The sequence below is a fragment of the Leucopleurus acutus genome, assembly GCF_964270905.1.
Source record: "Leucopleurus acutus genome assembly, chromosome: 5".
NCBI classification, from domain to species: Eukaryota; Metazoa; Chordata; class Mammalia; order Artiodactyla; family Delphinidae; genus Leucopleurus; species Leucopleurus acutus.
Window position 1 is genome coordinate 69,315,800 of NC_139147.1, and position 17,426 is coordinate 69,333,225.

The 17,426-nt window shown below is 48.7% G+C and overlaps 1 protein-coding gene across 2 annotated transcripts in view; it reads right to left on the minus strand.

Moving 5' to 3' along the window:
- The window catches only part of MYLK (myosin light chain kinase), a 185,406-nt gene that overhangs the window by 35,573 nt on the left and 132,407 nt on the right, over positions 1-17,426 (minus strand). Inside the window, exons 1-5 of one of the 2 annotated variants that reach the window (XM_082839582.1) lie at positions 14,639-14,736; positions 14,280-14,330; positions 13,382-13,509; positions 11,277-11,430; positions 3,459-3,761 (exon numbers count right to left, since the gene is read on the minus strand). In XM_082839582.1, the coding sequence (XP_082695708.1) occupies positions 3,459-3,761; positions 11,277-11,430; positions 13,382-13,507 (583 nt within the window). In that variant the 5' untranslated portion in view covers positions 13,508-13,509; positions 14,280-14,330; positions 14,639-14,736. Of the gene's footprint in view, positions 1-3,458; positions 3,762-11,276; positions 11,431-13,381; positions 13,510-14,279; positions 14,331-14,638; positions 14,737-17,426 lie in introns of those variants that run through there. The other variant, XM_082839581.1, reaches the window with a different exon arrangement.

The window sequence follows — 17,426 nt, forward strand, 5'->3', positions numbered from 1 at the left end:
CTTTGTATGACCACCAGACCCCACGGGCTCACAGAAATGATCTACTATAATCACATTCCTCTTCTACACGTGTGCACACACACACACCCCCTCCACTTCTCTGAGAGCCATTGCACTTTTAAAGAGGAGAGAGATGATCAACCCAGGCTATAACTGACAGGCTTCTGAGCCATCCACAGAGCTTCACTTGGAAGCCACACCCCCTTACTCTCACCCTCCCATCCCCCCCTTCATCCTCTGCCCCTCAGAGGATGTTCTGTGCTGTTCTGCCCCTTCCCCCTCCCATCAGGGACAAGCCAGCTGGACCTGGGGGTGGGAGCATCTTCCAGCCTGGAAGCCCTGGGTGGCCTGGACCCCTCCTCTGGATTGCAGGCAATTTCAACATTTCCCTTTGTCTGCTTCCTGCCAGGACGGGCCCCAGGAAGAGAATCTGAGGACCACAGAAGGGAGTTCAGCTGGCCTCAGGCAAGAAGGGAGAGGCCACCTGCCTGGACCCAAGTGGTCCCAGCCCCTCCTCCCCACAGACCGTCCTCACAGCCCTGGAAGCTGCTGTCCTGGCCTCCTAGGAGCCACACGCGCAGCTCCTGTGGCCTCTGGTCCTCTGTGTGGGGCTCAACAGGTATTCTACAGTCTCTCCTGGTACACGCCCTAAAAGACCTGGAAGTTTTCCCTTCCAGCTAATGCACATCTCACTGCCACGTTACCCCTTTTCTATCACTTTTCTAGGAGGTTGGGAGTCATCTTCTTGGACAAAGTAATATGCTAAAAACGTGCAGACTGGAACCTGGCTGCCTCTCCTGGCACGCCCACTCGAACCAGTCTGCTTCCCATTCTGCTCATGTCAAAGGGCGGCCGACGGCAGTTTTGTTACTGCTTCTCCCAGAAGACATCTGTGAGCGGCTGGTGGGCAGGAGCCCCATGAAACTGCAAAGAGGTCTGGCAGGGCTCTCTCGGGCCGGGCTCCACGATCCACGCCGCCACAGCACACTGTGGCTCTCAGAGAGACCTGCCCTCTGGGGGATCTCTAGGGCTCCCTGGGCAAAGGCCCCCAAGACAGGGCTGCACAGGCAGAATTATAAATTTGGTGTGTTTTCCACTGGCAACCTCCAAACTTTCTTTCTGGAGCCCTCATTTAATTTGAAAGTAAAGTTTAATATCTGTTTTATGCCTAAATTTTGAAACTAAAGAGGGGTATCAAACTGTAATGACAGTTTCCATACGTATGATGCCTCTGGCTATACGGTGATTTCAGGACCTGCGCCCTGTCCAGCTCCTGGTCCTTTAGTCTTCTCTCTACCTCACATCTTACAGCTCTCTCTTCTCCTAGAAGTCTTTCACTTGTTTTCCCTCCACCTTCCTCCCTGCCCCCAACCTTGCCTCCATCTTAAATTCACAGCACTCGTTTTCTTCTCTTCACATGAAACTTCTTGAAGTAACGTTCCATACTTCTGGCCTCTCCTTCTTCCATTTATTCCTTAGCCCTAGGCCAACCATTCTCGACCCTGTGGAAATGCTATGGACTTTGCTCTCAAAGATCATGGCTTATCAAAGGGCTGAATCCAAAGATCTTGCATCCTCATCTCTTTCCTCTTTGCCACTCGCTGCTTCCATGTTTCTGCAACACAGCTCCAGCCTCCCCTTGGTTCTCTCCCCTCTCAGTCCTTTCTCCTGGTCGTGCAGGCTCCTTCATTTCTGTATCAGTGTAGACTTTCTTTACCCCCCTCTCCGTGAACTTACTGATGCCCATGGCTTCAATTACCAATTAAATAGTGAAGACCCCCCCCCCCCGCCCCAAACCTGTAGCTTGAGCTTAAACCTTTCTCCTGAGCTCTGGATTCAACCATCCAACAGTCTGAAGACACCTCCCCATGGATATCCCTCAGACACCTCAACTCAACAGGACTGAAGCCAGAACTTCCACCTTCTCTGGGACTCCCTGCTATCTAACCTCCAAGTCACTGGGAGGCAGCCTGGCCTCCTCCATTAGTTTAATGAACGGAGCTCAGGCTCAGGGTCAGACAGCTCTGAGTTCAAGCTTCAACACACCATTTCCAAGCTCTGTGACCTTGGGCAACTAGTTCCACCCCTCTAAACCTCAGTTCCCCTATCTGTAAAGTGGGGGTAATGACAGTATCTACTTCGTTGAGTTAGATGCGTGACATAATGCACGTAAAGTGCTTAATGTATGGTTAGCATACAGCAAGTGTTTAATATATGTTAGCCACCATGAATCATAATCATCAACCTCTAAATGGCTCTTGAACTTGTCTTTAGTTGCCCAAGCTGGGACTTGGGAGTAATCTTAGACTCTTCTAACTTTTCCCTTGAATTCTCTGCCCCAGAAGTCATCAGGAATAGTCAATTCCACCTCCTAAGGAGCCCTTACTATACCTCTCCCGGACTACACCACAGGGGCTCAACCAGTATTTCACTGACTCCGATCTCATCCCCCTAGTCCACTTCAGTGCTTCTCAAACTTTCAAGTGTATATGAATCCATGGGGGGTGAGGGTGGATAATGTTAAAATGAAGGTTCAGAAGGGACTAGGGAAGTGGGGGGCAGAGAGTCTGCATTTCTAACAGGCTCCCAGGATCCCAAGACTAGTGGTCCAGACCACCCCTTGAGTTCCAAAGGTCTATTCTTCCTCTAACTCTCTTTCTAAAAAAACAGATCTAATTGCATCAAGCCCCTGCCTGAAAACCTTTGATGAACTCACGATTTTACCCACACTCTCCTTTTCGTGTTGCTTCCTCCTGTTCTATCTCACACAGCATATGCCCTGGCCACACACACGAGTCTCAAAATGCCATGCATTTCTACCACTTTGTACCTCTGCTCACACTGTTTCCTCTGTGAGGAATGCCTCTCCCAATCTGCCCTACCTCTTGGAATCCTATTCCTTTTCCCAAGACTCAGCATAAGTATTACGTCTAGGAAGTCTTTCCCAACCTTCATGGCAAAATTATTCATGCTTTCTGCTATGTCTCCGCAATTTGTTTATACTGGTCTAATAGGATGCAGCCCATCTCATTATAGTTAGCTGTCCTCCTTGTCAGATTTTATGCTCCCAATCTTATCGGTCTTCCCTGACACTGAGTTCACCCTCAAACATGAGTGCAAGAGAGGAGGGAGCTGGATGAGTGGGTAGGGCAAGACGTTGAAACTATAGGTCTACCTGAGCTCCCGCTTCCCAGGACTGTGCTTCTGATTAACACACCATCGGCCCTGCTGGGAGTGTACCAAAACCGATGGTTCAATAGTTTTTGAAGGATCATAGGTACCTCTTTTAGAGTATGCATCAGCATCACAACATTGGAAATCAAGATCCCAAAAGACTCTGCCAGCCATCAGTGATGTCTTGTCAGTTCCCTTGTACCCATCTCAGCTCAGCCTTCTATACACACAAGGTAAGTCACGCACATTTATCGCAAGCCAGTGATGAAAGGAAGGCAGCCTACCCTCAGGTTTCTCTCCCACCACTGTGAGTTCAGACTCCTGGCTCGGCTCACTGGTCCCATAGACGTTGATGGCGCGCACACGGAATTTATACTCTCGGTCAGGCAGCAGGTCGTGGATGTTAAAAGAGGTGCTGCGGCATGTGGCTAGTTCCTTCCACTTCTTGTCCACCGAGTCCCAGATCTCGACGCTGTAGGACTGTACGGCGCTGCCCCCATCGTACGAGGAGCCGTACCAGGACAGGGTCAGCGAGGAGCTGCGAATGTCAGAGGCACAAGGCGTGCCGGCCGGGGGGTCCGGCTTGTCTGGGGAGAGAGAAGCACAACATCACCCAACTCTGCAGGACTGCAGGGAGAGAAGTTCTTTCATTGGCTCTGTCATGAGGGAGAAGCCTGGAGAACAGGAGCTGTGATCCCTGGTCCTGGCTCTCCTTCCCTCATCCACACGGCCACACCTAGGTACATACCTGCCTATGTGGAAAGCCCCACAAATACCGATTTGCTCAGAAAAAACCTCTTTTTTGGTTAGTTTCCAGTCTACACATCATGGTTTCCTGTGCTTTGCCCAAGTCAAAAACATATTTCTCTGTGTAAACAGACCTAGGAAGCTGCCCAGGAGGCGTGGACTGCTTCCCATCAAAAATATGCTTTGAGAGAGAGTTCAGTGTGTGTGTGTGTGTGTGTGTGTGTGTGTGTGTGTGTGTGTGTATGTCTCCTTCAGGCCTGATGTCAGTGACCTGTGACATAACCAGGGGTCAGTCTCCACTTTCTCTAGGACCTGGGAAACACCTGCCCCGCTGGGAGTCAGTACAGCACAGTGAGCTCTGAAGTCACACACTGGGTTTGAATACAGCTCTGTCTTCATTCATTACTTGTTAACCCCTCTGTGCCACAGTTTCCTCGTCTGTAAAACGTGCATGATAATAGCACTGGATCACAAGGTTGTTGTGAGATGTTCTTAGAAAAGCGTCTTGTTTGAGTAGCCTTTACTGTCATCATTATTGCAGAAGTTTATTTCTAACTTTATAATATATAAAAAATTACTCCTACCCTCTCTCTGTCATCCTCCTAGGACTGGTATAAAATGAGATAGAGAATTTCAAAGCGAACCACAGTAGCAAATCACAATCATCCCTGACTGAGGGCCAGAAAATGAGCTGAGGACACAAACTAGGAGCGGCCCTTTGTCTGGCCGCCTTCCCATTCAGACCAGTAATGCTAAGAACCAGTAACACTGCCAACTTCAAGGCAAATCACGGTAGTCAGTGTGTTCATTAATGCGGTTCTTTAGTTCTGCTGATTTTTGGCAGGTGTTCATCTGAACAGAATTCTCTTCTTCAGATTTAGTCTCTGCAGGTGGTTGGTTTAGTTACAGATACCAGTGTTCACTAAGCCTTCATCTCCTCCAAGACAATCTGAGTCCTAGAGCTCCCCAAACTGGCAATTAAAAGCCATGTTTTATGCTCTGTGAATTTATAAGCTATGTGAATTCCAGCTAATTCCTTAACTTCCAGGACAAGTTTGTCTTTTTCATTTGGAAAATGGGGTTAATATATATCTACCTCTTAGGGGTTTGGCAAGCATCAAATAAGCAAACCCAGGTAAAAGTACTTGATTTCTACTCTCCTTCCCCTCAGCAAGGTAGGAAGGCCAAAGAAAATCCCTGCAAATGACTTAAGCATATTGAGAAGAAAAAGAACATTCTGCCTGTGTATGTGTCCATGCATACACATACACCTATACATACATACACACACACACACAAACACATACATATACACCTATACACACATCCACATATACATATACACACACATACTCATTTTCCCCCCTCCCCCAAGCCCTGCTGCTTCTACATCCAGCCAAGAACGCACTGCCCGGAAGCCATCCATACCCAGCAAGCCCAGCCTGGGCTGACTCGCCCTGGAGTGACTCTGGGACTGTGACAGCCACTCCCCACCGGTGGCAGTCACGCTGGAGGCCTCCTATGATGGAACCACTTTCACGGGTTGTTCAATATGTTCTCTTAGAAAAACTGTTTGTTCTGAAAGATATGTTGGTCTTTTTAGAAATATCTCTGGTGTTGGCTAAGATGTTTATTACTCTAAACTCTCTTACAGGCAAGTGGTTCAAGTCCTCTCAAGACCCAGCTAAGGCAGTCAAAAGGCCTAAAGAAAGATGAAGGACAGACTCCCTGCCTCCCTCCCTCAAAGGAAATGCCTGGAAAACTGACTGGACACGTTTAATGTCCTGTAGTTTGAGATGACGAATACAGATACACTCCACTGACTGATATTCTCCCCTCCTGCTTTGGTCAAGAAAAGAAAACTTGGAGAAATGGGTATTTTGGAAAAGGTACTATTAATCCCCTACCCTGTTCCAAATTTAGTCTCTTGGCTAAAAGAGAGAGAACTGACACAGGACATATGTCACTGCCTGCAGCATGAGAGAAGATGCAAAGTTTGGGGAGGGTGGCTTTAATTCAAAGTGAAACCTCAATGCTTTCAAGGAATTTGATGCCATATTAAGGAGTTCAGAACAGACGCAAGTTTGAAGTCATAGGAGATTAGGAGGCCCCACCCGCATGCCTGCCCTGGGAGCCACGGGCTGAGCCTGATGCTTTCTGTTCTTTCCAGCCTACGGCGCTCCACATGGAGGCCGGATGAGCTGGGGACGAAAACCCTCAGGACAGAATAGACGTCCTCAGAACAGCCTGCTCTCAGGGCCAAAGAAACAGACGCACTCAGTCTGGGAGGGAGGCCTGGGCATGGCCTGGCAAAGGCCAGGCGGGCTCAGTGTCCGGGGCCCCGAGCTCCATGCTTCCTTGGAATTCTTTCGTGGCTCCCTGGAGACTTGACTAGCAGAATGGGAAACGCTGAGTCTAAAGGAAGGGGCTCCGATGGTACCAGTTCCAGGATTTTCTCTCCAGCAAATGTTCTCACTCCTGGGAAAACGGAGGATCTCATCTCTGCTGCTTCTCTGGAGTAACTGCGCTGGCAGTCCCTGCGTGCCTGTGTGTTTGAAGATGGTCTGTGACTGGGCCTAACCCCACCTGGGCCTCCCTCCACTGGCACCTCAGAAGCCACCTGCAGCTTTTAGAGAATGGCAGGGCTGCAAGGGCCCCCAGGTTATCTAGCTGGGTAATCCCGGCCCTTCGGGATTAGGCAAGGCACTTTGCTTACCGAGAATACCCAGCTGGCCAGTGACAGAGCCAAGAGGAGATTCTAAAAGGTCTCTGAACCCTCACTCCAGGGGCCTGTTATTTTCCCAGCTATCAGGCTGAATAAGATCAAGAATGCATCTTGCTTAAGCCCAAGCCAAGCATTACGATGAGAAATCTCCTGCCCTTAAAAATCATGCAAGTTCCAAGCTCAGAGAGTATTGGGGGATTACTGGGTATCTGGGATCCCCTTTGCTTTGTTTTTCTCCTTTAAAGATACGCAGAGTGGGGCTTCCCTGGTGGCGCAGTGGTTGGGAGTCCGCCCGCCGATGCAGGGGACGCGGGTTCGTGCCCCGGTCCGGGAAGATCCCACGTGCCGCGGAGCGGCTGGGCCGGTGAGCCATGGCCGCTGAGCCTGCGCGTCCGGAGCCTGTGCTCCGCAACGGGAGAGGCCACAACAGTGAGAGGCCCGCTTACCACAAAAAAAAAAAAAAAAAAAAAAGATACGCAGAGTGGCCTGTTTTTCTTGTGTTGCACAAGTCGTATGAAGGACTTCATCTGGGTCCAGCTGCTCTCTCCTGCCCGAGAGGCCCCTCCCTCACCCTTCCGAGGCCGAGGCTGGAGGCCCACTCGTGGGCAGAGGTCCTCTGCGCATCACAAATCCCTGCACTATCTCTTAACATATAATAATAATTAGCCTTCAAAATAGCTAAACATCACTCATTTAAAGTAACTGAAGGAAAGACTAAGTTTTTTGAATGAATTTATGTATTTATTTTTTTATTTTTGGCTGTGTTGGGTCATCGCTGCCGTGCGCGGGCTTTTCTCTAGTTGTGGCGAGGGGGGGCTACTCTTCCTTGCGGTGCACGGACTTCCCGTTGTGGTAGCTTCTCTTGTTGTGGAGCACGGGCTCTAGGCACGTGGGCTTCAGTAGTTGTGGCGTGCAAGCTCAGTAGTTGTGGCTCGCGGGCTCTAGAGCACAGGCTCAGTGGTTGTGGCACATGGGCTTAGTTGCTCCGCGGCATGTGGGATCTTCCCGGACCAGGGCTCGAACCTGTGTTCCCTGCGTTGGCAGGTGGGTTCTTAACCACTGCACCACCAGGGAAGCCCAGGGAAAGGCTAATTTTTATCATCATTTAAAAAAATAGGAGTCAGAGACTATCTGAAAAGAAAGGGGTACTTTAAAAAACATACAAGAAGAGACGTTTACTGCTAATTAGTAGAAGTTGTGCTAAACTGGCCTTATTTAGCTGGCTTACAAGTGGGTGCTTCCAAAGTGCTTGTAACTGACTGGAGTAGGCCAAACAATTCCTGTTTCATCTCATTTACATTTTACATCTACTTAATCAACCCTGATCAGATAATACACAGATGTCGCTAGAGACATGCAGGTAAACCTGGGCTTCATCCAGATTTACTTTGGACTGATTCTAAATCCCCAGGCTCTGAATGAATGTGGATTTGCTGTACCCATCAACGCGAGTCCTCATTTTATTGAGCAATTCTATTCTTAGCTCTCCAAGGGGGAAGCAGACAGAAAGCCCTTCCCCTCCATTCCATTCCCCTCCCAGGACGGCATTTAACATGCCGCTCCTGCCAGCTGGCGGACAGCCACGCCAATGGCCCTGTCAGCACCGGCCGACGAGAATGAGAAACTCAACCATAAAAGGCCACAACTGCAGCCCGTACGGTGGTGATGGGGGAGGGGAGCGGGGGGCACCGTGGGGAGCATGGGGGCAGGGGGCGCTGGCCCCAGAAAGGCAGTTCCATGGACTTGACCCTAACGTTCCCCCAGCAGGAGCAGATGAGAGAGAACACCAAGGAAAACTGGAAACTGCTACCAGCTGACGGGCGGGGCGTGGCACCAAATCAATACTCCAGGTTCCGGTCTAAGTGGACAGGCGAACCGGATCACTAGCACCAATCCCCCCCCCAAAGTGTTCCTGACTCCAGGAGGAGACAATTAAAATAGGAGTCACCACAGAGAGTGAGGGGGTCAAGGGTCTCTCCTGTCTTTTATAGATGAGAAACCTATTCCCTGAGCCTCTGGTCCACTGGCCTTCCCAGAGATAAAACTCCTGACCTAAGGAAACTAAAGAAAGGGGATCAGATCAAAGAACACCAGGTGAAATCCAAAACTGGGCAGAAGGCCTAAATAGACATTTCTCCAAAGAAGATATACAGATTGCCAACAAACACATGAAAGGATGCTCAACATCACTAATCATTAGAGAAATGCAAATCAAAACTACAATGAGATATCATCTCACACCAGTCAGAATGGCCATCATCAAAAAATCTACAAACAATAAATTCTGGACAGGGTGTGGAGAAAAGGGAACCCTCTTGCTCTGTTGGTGGGAATATAAATTGATACAGCCACTATGGAGAACAGGATGGAGGTTCCTTAAAAAACTAAAAATAGAACTACCATACGACCCAGCAATCCCACTACTGGGCATATACCCTGAGAAAACCATAATTCAAAATGAGTCATGGGGCTTCCCTGGTGGCACAGTGGTTGAGAGTCCGCCTGCCGATGCAGGGGACGTGGGTTTGTGCCCCGGTCCGGGAAGACCCCACATGCTGCGGAGCGGCTGGGCCCGTGAGCCATGGCCACTGAGCCTGCGTGTCCGGAGCCTGTGCTCCACAGCGGGAGAGGTCACAACAGTGAGAGGCCCACGTACCGCAAAATTAGTCATGTACCACAATGTTCACTGCAGCTCTATTTACAATAGCCAGGACATGGAAGCAACCTAAGTGTCCATCGACAGATGAATGGATAAAGAAGATGAGGCACATATATACAGTGGAATATTCCTCAGCCATAGAAAGAAATGAAATTGAGTTATTTGTAGTGAGGTGGATGGACCTAGAGTCTGTCATACAGAGTGAAGTAAGTCAGAAAGAGAAAAACAAATACCGTATGCTAACACGTATATATGGAATCTAAAAAAAAAAATGGTCATGAAGAACCTAGGGGCAGGACAGGAATAAAGACACAGATCTACTAGAGAATGGACTTGAGGACACGGAGAGGGGGAAGGGTAAGCTGGGACAAAGTGAGAGAGTGGCATAGACATATATACACTCCCAAACGTAAAATAGATGGCTAGTGGGAAGCAGCCGCATAGCACAGGGAGATCAGCTCAGTGGTTTGTGACCACCTAGAGGGGTAGGATAGGAAGGGTGGGAGGGAGGGAGACGCAAGAGGGAAGAGATATGGGGACATATGTATATGTATAGCTGATTCACTTTGTTATACAGCAGAAACTAACACACCATTGTAAAGCAATTATACTCCAATAAAGATGTTAAAAAAAAAAAAAAGAACACCAGGTGAAAAGCTTTCGTGTGCACCACGTATGAAGGCCCGAAAGTGCTCTAGGACCAGCCTGCTATCCATCTGCTGCTCCTTCGCTGTCCTGAACGCCTGCCACGTGTGTGTGTGGGGGCAGTGGGCTGAGCATGACGGACAGTAGGAGGCCAGTTAGGAAGCTAGTTTGATATTTCAAGAGAGAGTTGACCAGGGCATGAAAAACACAGTGATTGAGATGGAGAGGAAAAAGTGACCTTGACAATCAGTCTGAAGACAGACTCTGAACTCAATCCTGGGATGTAGGAGATAAGAAAAAGGGAGTGGATTGGGGATTAGGAGGGCAAGGTGACCTCAGAAGAGCAGTCCCAGAAGACTAATGGGGCCTGGGGGTGAGGCTACAGGGAGTTGAAGATTGTTGCCAGGGAGGTGAAGAAGGAGACTCAGAGGAGAGACTGGCTCTTTCAGAGGGTTTGGCCGTGAAGAGAGAGCAGGAGAAAGATGCTAGGGTGGCCAGAGTGAGACGAGATACTGCAGGAGTTATGCGTGCCTGTGCGCATGGCGACGATGGGACAGTCCTGGCAACATTTATGGGAGAAATTGGGGAGAAGTTGAAGAGAATGCGGGTGGCGGGGGTTGGAGCCCTCAAGAGCCTGGGGTCCGGAGCACAGGAGAAAGGTGGGCAACACCCAGAGCCTGGACGGTGGAGTCAGCACGGGGACAGATAGAGAGACGCCTGCAGGTGTGGGACCACCAAGCTAACCAAGTTCATGCCTGATGCCTCCTATTTCTCAGAGAGGCCAGTGGCCAAGGCCTGCAGGGTAGGGGGGTCTCGAGGAATGGCTGTCTCAGGGTGTGGGAGAGGGCACTGACCAGTGCTGACGCCCTGGCTGAGTCTGGACGTTGACAGAGCCCAGCACTGAGTCTGCAGATTGATGTGGTCTCTCTGCCGTGCCCCGAACTCAGGCAGAGCGGCAGTGAAGTTGAAAGGCAGCACTGATTCAAGGTGAGGGTTTGCGAGGGGACTGGGGTTGGGGGCAGGCAGTGGACCAGGGGGAGAAGGGGTCACAGAGGCTAGCTGGAGAGAGTTGGAGTGGTAGAGCTCAGAGTCTGGCTAGAAAGGGAAACCGGGAGGGGATTCATAGGAAGAGGAAAACGCTGTGTGTGCAAGGTCTGGGATTCTCAACAAGCACGAAGGGCAGCAACAGTGTGAGAGCAGGGAGTGGGAGAGCGGGGAGAAAGGGAGCCTGTGGGCAGAGGGAACGCGTGCTGAAGCAGCGGCTCCGGGAGACGAGGCCTGGAAGTCCATCATCCCGCCTTCCCTACGCCCCGTCCCCAGACTCACCCACAACGGTGAGGTTGACCTGGGCCTGCCTGCTGCCCAGCCTGTTCTCCACCAGCAGAGTGTAGCAGCCACAGTGCTCCTGGCGTGCAGCCCGGATCGTGAGCTTGCTGACGTTCTCACTGTTCTCCACCTTGATGTGCTCACTCTCCTGGATCTGGGACAGAGAGTGGGGCAGGCACTGGAGACTTTGAGCCAGAAAGGAAGGGGGCTCCGACCCACACTCCTCACCCCTGGGGATGTGGATACAGCTGCCCGAGCTGTGTGGGGCTGGTCTTGTCTGGGCTCTGAGCTTCCCCCTAAGCGGGGAAGACCCCCTAAGGTCTAGACTCTGAGCTTCCCCCTCTCCTGCATCTAGAGCCAAGCTGCCCTGACAGGGTCGAGATCTGGGACAAGCAGGGAGGGAGTGAGCTGTCACTCTCTGCTCCAGACCGGAAACAGGGCACATTCCAGCCCCCTCCACTGCTCTGGGATGGGATGGTGGGAGAACAGATTTGATCAAAGTCACTTACAAAGCCCACCCAGTGGGTTCTGACCTCTTGTGTGCCGTCAGATACCACAGTCACCAGCCAGATGTGGCTATTCAAATTTTAGTTGAGTGGCAAACCATCCAAATGTCCATCAACGGATGGACAGATAAACAAAATGTGGTACATCCAGAAAACGGAATAGTATTTGGCCATAAAAAAGGAATAAAATATTGGTTCATGTTACATCATGGATGTGCCCTGAAAACGTAACGCTAAGTGAAAAAACCCAGACACAAAAGAACACATATTGTATGATTCCATTTATATGAAATGCCCAGAATAGGCAAATCCAAAGAGACAGAAAGCAGGTGAGAGATTGCCAGGGTCTGGGGGAAGGGGAGAAATGACTACGAATGGGTCTGGGGTTTCTTTTCGAGGTGATAAAAATGTTCTGGAATCAGAAAATCGTTATGGTTGCCCAACCTTGTGAATATATGTACACTTTAAAAGGATGCATTTTATGGTGTGTGAATTATATCTCAACAAAGCTGTTACAACAATTTTTAATTAACTGAAGTATAAAATTCAGTTCCTCGGTTGCACTAGTCACACTTCACGTGTTCAATAGCCACATATGGTTAGTGGCTACTCTACTGGATAACAGACATGGTACAGTTACATCACTACAGAAAGTTCTGTTGGATGGAGCTGGGACTTGGCTCAATGTCTCTGAAGAGGGTTGAGATTCCATCTTACTTCAGACACCACTAGCCCAGACAAAACCCAAGCAAACATGCTTTGGGATAAGGCCAGCTTCTCTTCTTCATCTTTTGAGTCCAACTCTTCTTTCTTCCCCAGTACTAGCCTCCCACCTCTGGGCCTTAGGACAATTTGAATGGGTTGGAAATAGAGCAACAGAGGGCTCAGAAGAAGTCATCACACCTTCCGTAGAGGTCCTGATCCAGGGCCAGCCTGCCGGTCTGGGGCCCCTGCTCATCAGGCACATGGGCACACACTACCAACGTGGGATCAGAAAAATGGCCAGGCTCCCCAAGTTTCTCTAAAAGGAACTGGTTGTTTGGAAATTCAAACATTTTCCTGTAGGACTGTTGTTATAAATGGAAGTTAGATTTCTGGGTCAGTAAGCCAAAATTCTGTTTAACGTACAACTGATCTACTCAAATACTCAGGTGCACTTTTATCTCTCCAGCATGCGGTAAGTTTAAGTGGTTGCCACAGATAGGGTTCAGTGAGCTGGCACAGAATCACAGAAAGCTCTAGAGTCTGAGAGGTCATTTAGGTCACTGGTTCGATTTTCCTGACTCCAAGTAGAATTCTAGACAGAGATACCCAAATCAGGTGGGGGCCGTAGGTGGTTTCTGTTTTCTCCTTCATATTCTTCTCTATCACACAAATTGTCTATAAAACAGGCATCCTTGCTAGATGTAGAAGAAAAGGTTATTAAGAGCTCAGATGTGGTGGGTGGGTGACAGGGGTGTGAGGGGCTCTCCCATTTCTCAGGCCCCTGTGATGAGCAGCGATGCTGCCCTTCATCACAGCATTTCTCATCCCTTTTGGCCCACGACGGCTCTGGAACTTGTGTGGGCTGTTCTCGGGCCACTGCCCTCTGTTACTGACCTGCTTTCGGAACTTCATCCAGGTGCAGGTGATGGGCTGGGTGCCGGCCACTTTACCAAACAGCTCCACAGGCTCTCCTGCACGCACCTTTTGGTCCTCAGGAAACTGGATGATCTGAGGGGGCATGGCTGGGGGAGGACAAGGGAGAGAGTGAGCTCCGAGGAGGAGGGAGCCTCAGACATTCTAATCTCATTCGACGCTCCCAGCCACATTGGTCTGTTGCTCCTCTCTCACCTTCCGGAACCTTCAGGGTAAGACTGAGCAATGACCACTGCTTCAGACACCTGGGCTGACGGATCTGCTAGGTTTGCTGGCCTCTTGATCCTGATTCCCTCAGAAGTGACCCACACAATTTACAAGGCATGATTCTCCGTTCGTTGGTGGTTGTGGAATTTGTGCCTTACTCTAATTTTTTGAATCTGTGACCTTACTCCTTTATTAGTTACAAAGCATCTTGCCTTCTAACCTCCAGGTCACCCTGGCTGACAGGCTCAATATGGTTCACATCCTCAAATGTCTTTCCGTGGAAAACAGACAGGGCTTCCTATCACAGGGACATACAGAGCAGAGCATGAAAACAGCACAAAGTGGATTATCTCAGTAAGGGGCAGACTGGAGGACAGAGAGGTGAGCAGGATTTCACAGCAGGGATGGGAAAGTCACCAGTATCGTGTGATGCTGTCCATACCAGAGAAGCAGGAGAAAAGGCAAGTAGTGGAAGAGGGTGGGGGACCAAGGTGTACAGAGACTCTTGGGGAAATTTCAGCCTGAATAATGCAGAGCTTGAATCGGGGAGCGGGGTGGGACCACATCCCCAGTGGTCAGTCTAGCAGAGCAAAGGGTAAACCCCTCACAGCAGATGACTCCCTCGCCCGCAAATGTTGCTGTGACCAATTACCTGCCTTCGGAGGTGTCTTGGGCGCAGGTTTCTTTTTCACAGTTGCATCACCTGAAACAAAGAAGTTCTCAGGTTACTTTCTGTTATTATTATTTTTTTTTACAAGGCTCCTGAATCCTAGGAGGGCACAGTCTGATCCACTGGCCCCTCATCCAGATGGAGCCCTCCCTTGAAGATGTCTTTCTGGAGACCTTGCAGTCGCACATGGACAACCTCATGAGCGACTGAATACCACTTCTCAACAGGGCCTCTGGAGGGGTCCCCGGAGCCTCCAGGGAGATAAAAACTCTGAAAAATGCTTAAGCTTCCATTGTCCATTTCTATGATGATAACCCCAAACTCACTAACTCTTCTCTTACCCTTTCAGGAAACTCATAAGGGAAATTATGTCAGATAAACTGACTAAATTTAGTCCTTGGTGTGGATCCAAGGGTCTCAGGCTTCCTTTGGGTCACAGACTGTGGACCATGGCTTTTATTTTTTTAATGTTTGTTGAATGGATCAATGAATGAACAAACAAATGAATGAACAAACCAATGGTCTCCTTCATTCTTACCCCACCCCATTCTCCAAATGACTCACATAAGAAAACTGACCCAGAGAGACCAGTTTTGCCGCACTAACCTATTCATTTGTCTAAATAGCAATATGGCGAATATGTAATAAGCTATCTTCATAGCTTATTTTCATATTTCTTTCAGGACTTTGTTCAAAAGTCATCTAACGTACTTACCCAAGTGAAATGAAAACCTACATGCACACAGACACCTGTATATGAATGTTTGTAGTGGGTTTATTTGTGATTGCCAAAAACTAGAAGTTATCCAAATGTCCTTCAACTGGAGAATGAATGAACTGTGGTACAGTCATACAAGGAAATACCACTCATCGATAAAAAGGAACAAACTTCTGATATACACAACATGAATGGATCTCAATGATTCATCTTTCTCTTCTGCTAAAAGAAGTCAGACTCAAAGGCTGTGTACTGTATAATTCTATTTGTAGGACATTTTAGAAAAGGCAAAACTGTAGGGACAGAGAAAAGGTGGGTGGGGAGGGGTTGACTACTAAGGGGCACAGGACATATTTTAAGGTGTAGAAACCATATCTTGGTCGTGGTGGTAGTTACAGGACTACACGCATTTGTCAAGAACTGTGCAACAGAATGGGTGAATTTTACTGTATGTAAATTATAATATGAAAAATGGGAAAGAGCTGCTTAACCAGTGAGATCCTCCCTAACCACACTATATCAAATAGCTGTGGTTTTATAATAGATTGTCCTTGTTTCTAGGAAATATATACTGAGGTATTGAGGTATAGAGGATACCACATGTGCAACTTACTTTCAAACTGTTCATAAACAATAATGTGTACGTGTGTATGTATACGTGTATATGTGTTTGTGAAGAGGTAGAAGGAAAGAGAGGTTGAAAAATAGAGGAAGAGAAAGAGAGAGAACATATGATAAAGCAAAAATGATAAAACATTAATATTTGAAGAATGTGAATGAAGGGTATACAAGAAATATTTGTACTATTTTTGCAACTTTTCCATAGTTCTGAAATTATTTCAAAATAAAAGTTAAACAGAAAGTTAAACAATGTTTTATCCAGCCAACATGATGTAGTTGTTCAAATGGAGAAAGAGAAAGCAGTGTCTGTTGAGGAGATGGCTGGGAGGTGCGACACAGGGTGGACCTGAGGACTCGAGATGATCTAACCTGGAGAGAAGAGCCCCACTGATCAGGAACCGAGTGACTCAGAGTAGAGAGTCAGGGTGATGTCTGGTGGAGGGTGGCTGGAGCACAGGGCTGGTTTCAGAGAGCAGTGGCACGAAGATGGCGTGACAATTTAAAGAAGATAAAAAATTCAGTTCCTCGGTCACACTAGTCACATTTCAAGTGCTCATAGCCATGCATGTTTAGTGGCTTCCATATTGTGTAGACAGAGAGCACTGCTATCATCACAGAAAGTTCTATTGGACAGTGCTGGTCTAGAATGTCAAGTTTGAGAGTTAGGTCTCTGTCCTGAGTAACAGGAAGTCCTAACACAAACGGCAGTCCAACTGGGCTAGAGGACCCCTGGAGGTCTTTCTAGTTCCAGGGCACAAGAATATCCAATTAGGAGGCTATTGCCATACTCTTAGGAGAAACACATCAAGGTCCAGCCTTGGCAAAGGCAGCAGAAAAGAAAATACAAATAAGAGATGGAAGAAAAGTTAAAAGAATTCCGGGGCTAAACAAGAGGGAGGAACAAAGATTTCTCAGGGACATCTTCCTTGAATAAATGGGAAAAATTTTATCGATGGAACGTGGAATCTAGGAGTGAAAGATGAGGAGTTTGGCTTGGCTCAAGAGAATGTGGTCGATGAAAGAGTTTAATCTGTGTATTGGCTAGAAGCCCAGGATCAGAATTCTAGAGATAGTTGGTGGAAGCTGAACGACAAAGATTTTAGGATCCAACATGCAATCATTAATGGAAACTGTGAGGATGGGTCAGTTCTTTGGGGAAAAGAGTACAGTGAAAGATGAGAAAGGGCCAGGGTCTGATCTGAGCTGATACTCTCAGGGAGGAGCTGGGCTGAAGGAGAGGGGCTGTGGAAGGACTGTTCCTGAAACCCAGGGTGGAGGAGGATGGGTACTGGGAGGATACGACCAGCATCAGGTGATGGGTGGTATTTGAGAGGGCAGGTTGTGTGGGATGGTGGGGTCAGAAGTTGCTCTAGAGTAGATTCTCAAGGACACAGCTAGGGAGTCAACTAATCCATCAAGAATTCTGGAGGTGAAAGGGACAAAGAGAAGCAGGTGAAGAAGAGGAAATGTCAAGCTAACGTTTCTTCCAAGGTGAGAGAGAAGAGAACAGGTGTGAAAGCAGAAGGCTAGGACTAGGTGGAGAGGGAGAGCGCAGAGACGCTGGCAGGGAAGAGCCTGGGAAAGTCAGATCCCTCGGGAGTGCGTACTGGATGGGATACGGAACCCTCAGAATTGGCCGAGCCACAAAGCCCCTGCTCCCTGCATCCAGGGCAGCTGGAAGGGAGACGGCACAACTGGAAGAGAGCAGCCCTCAAGGGAAGGAAAGAGGGGCTCCTACCAGAGCCGGGATCTGACCTCCTGGGAGAGGGAAAGCCATCTCTTCAGAGGAA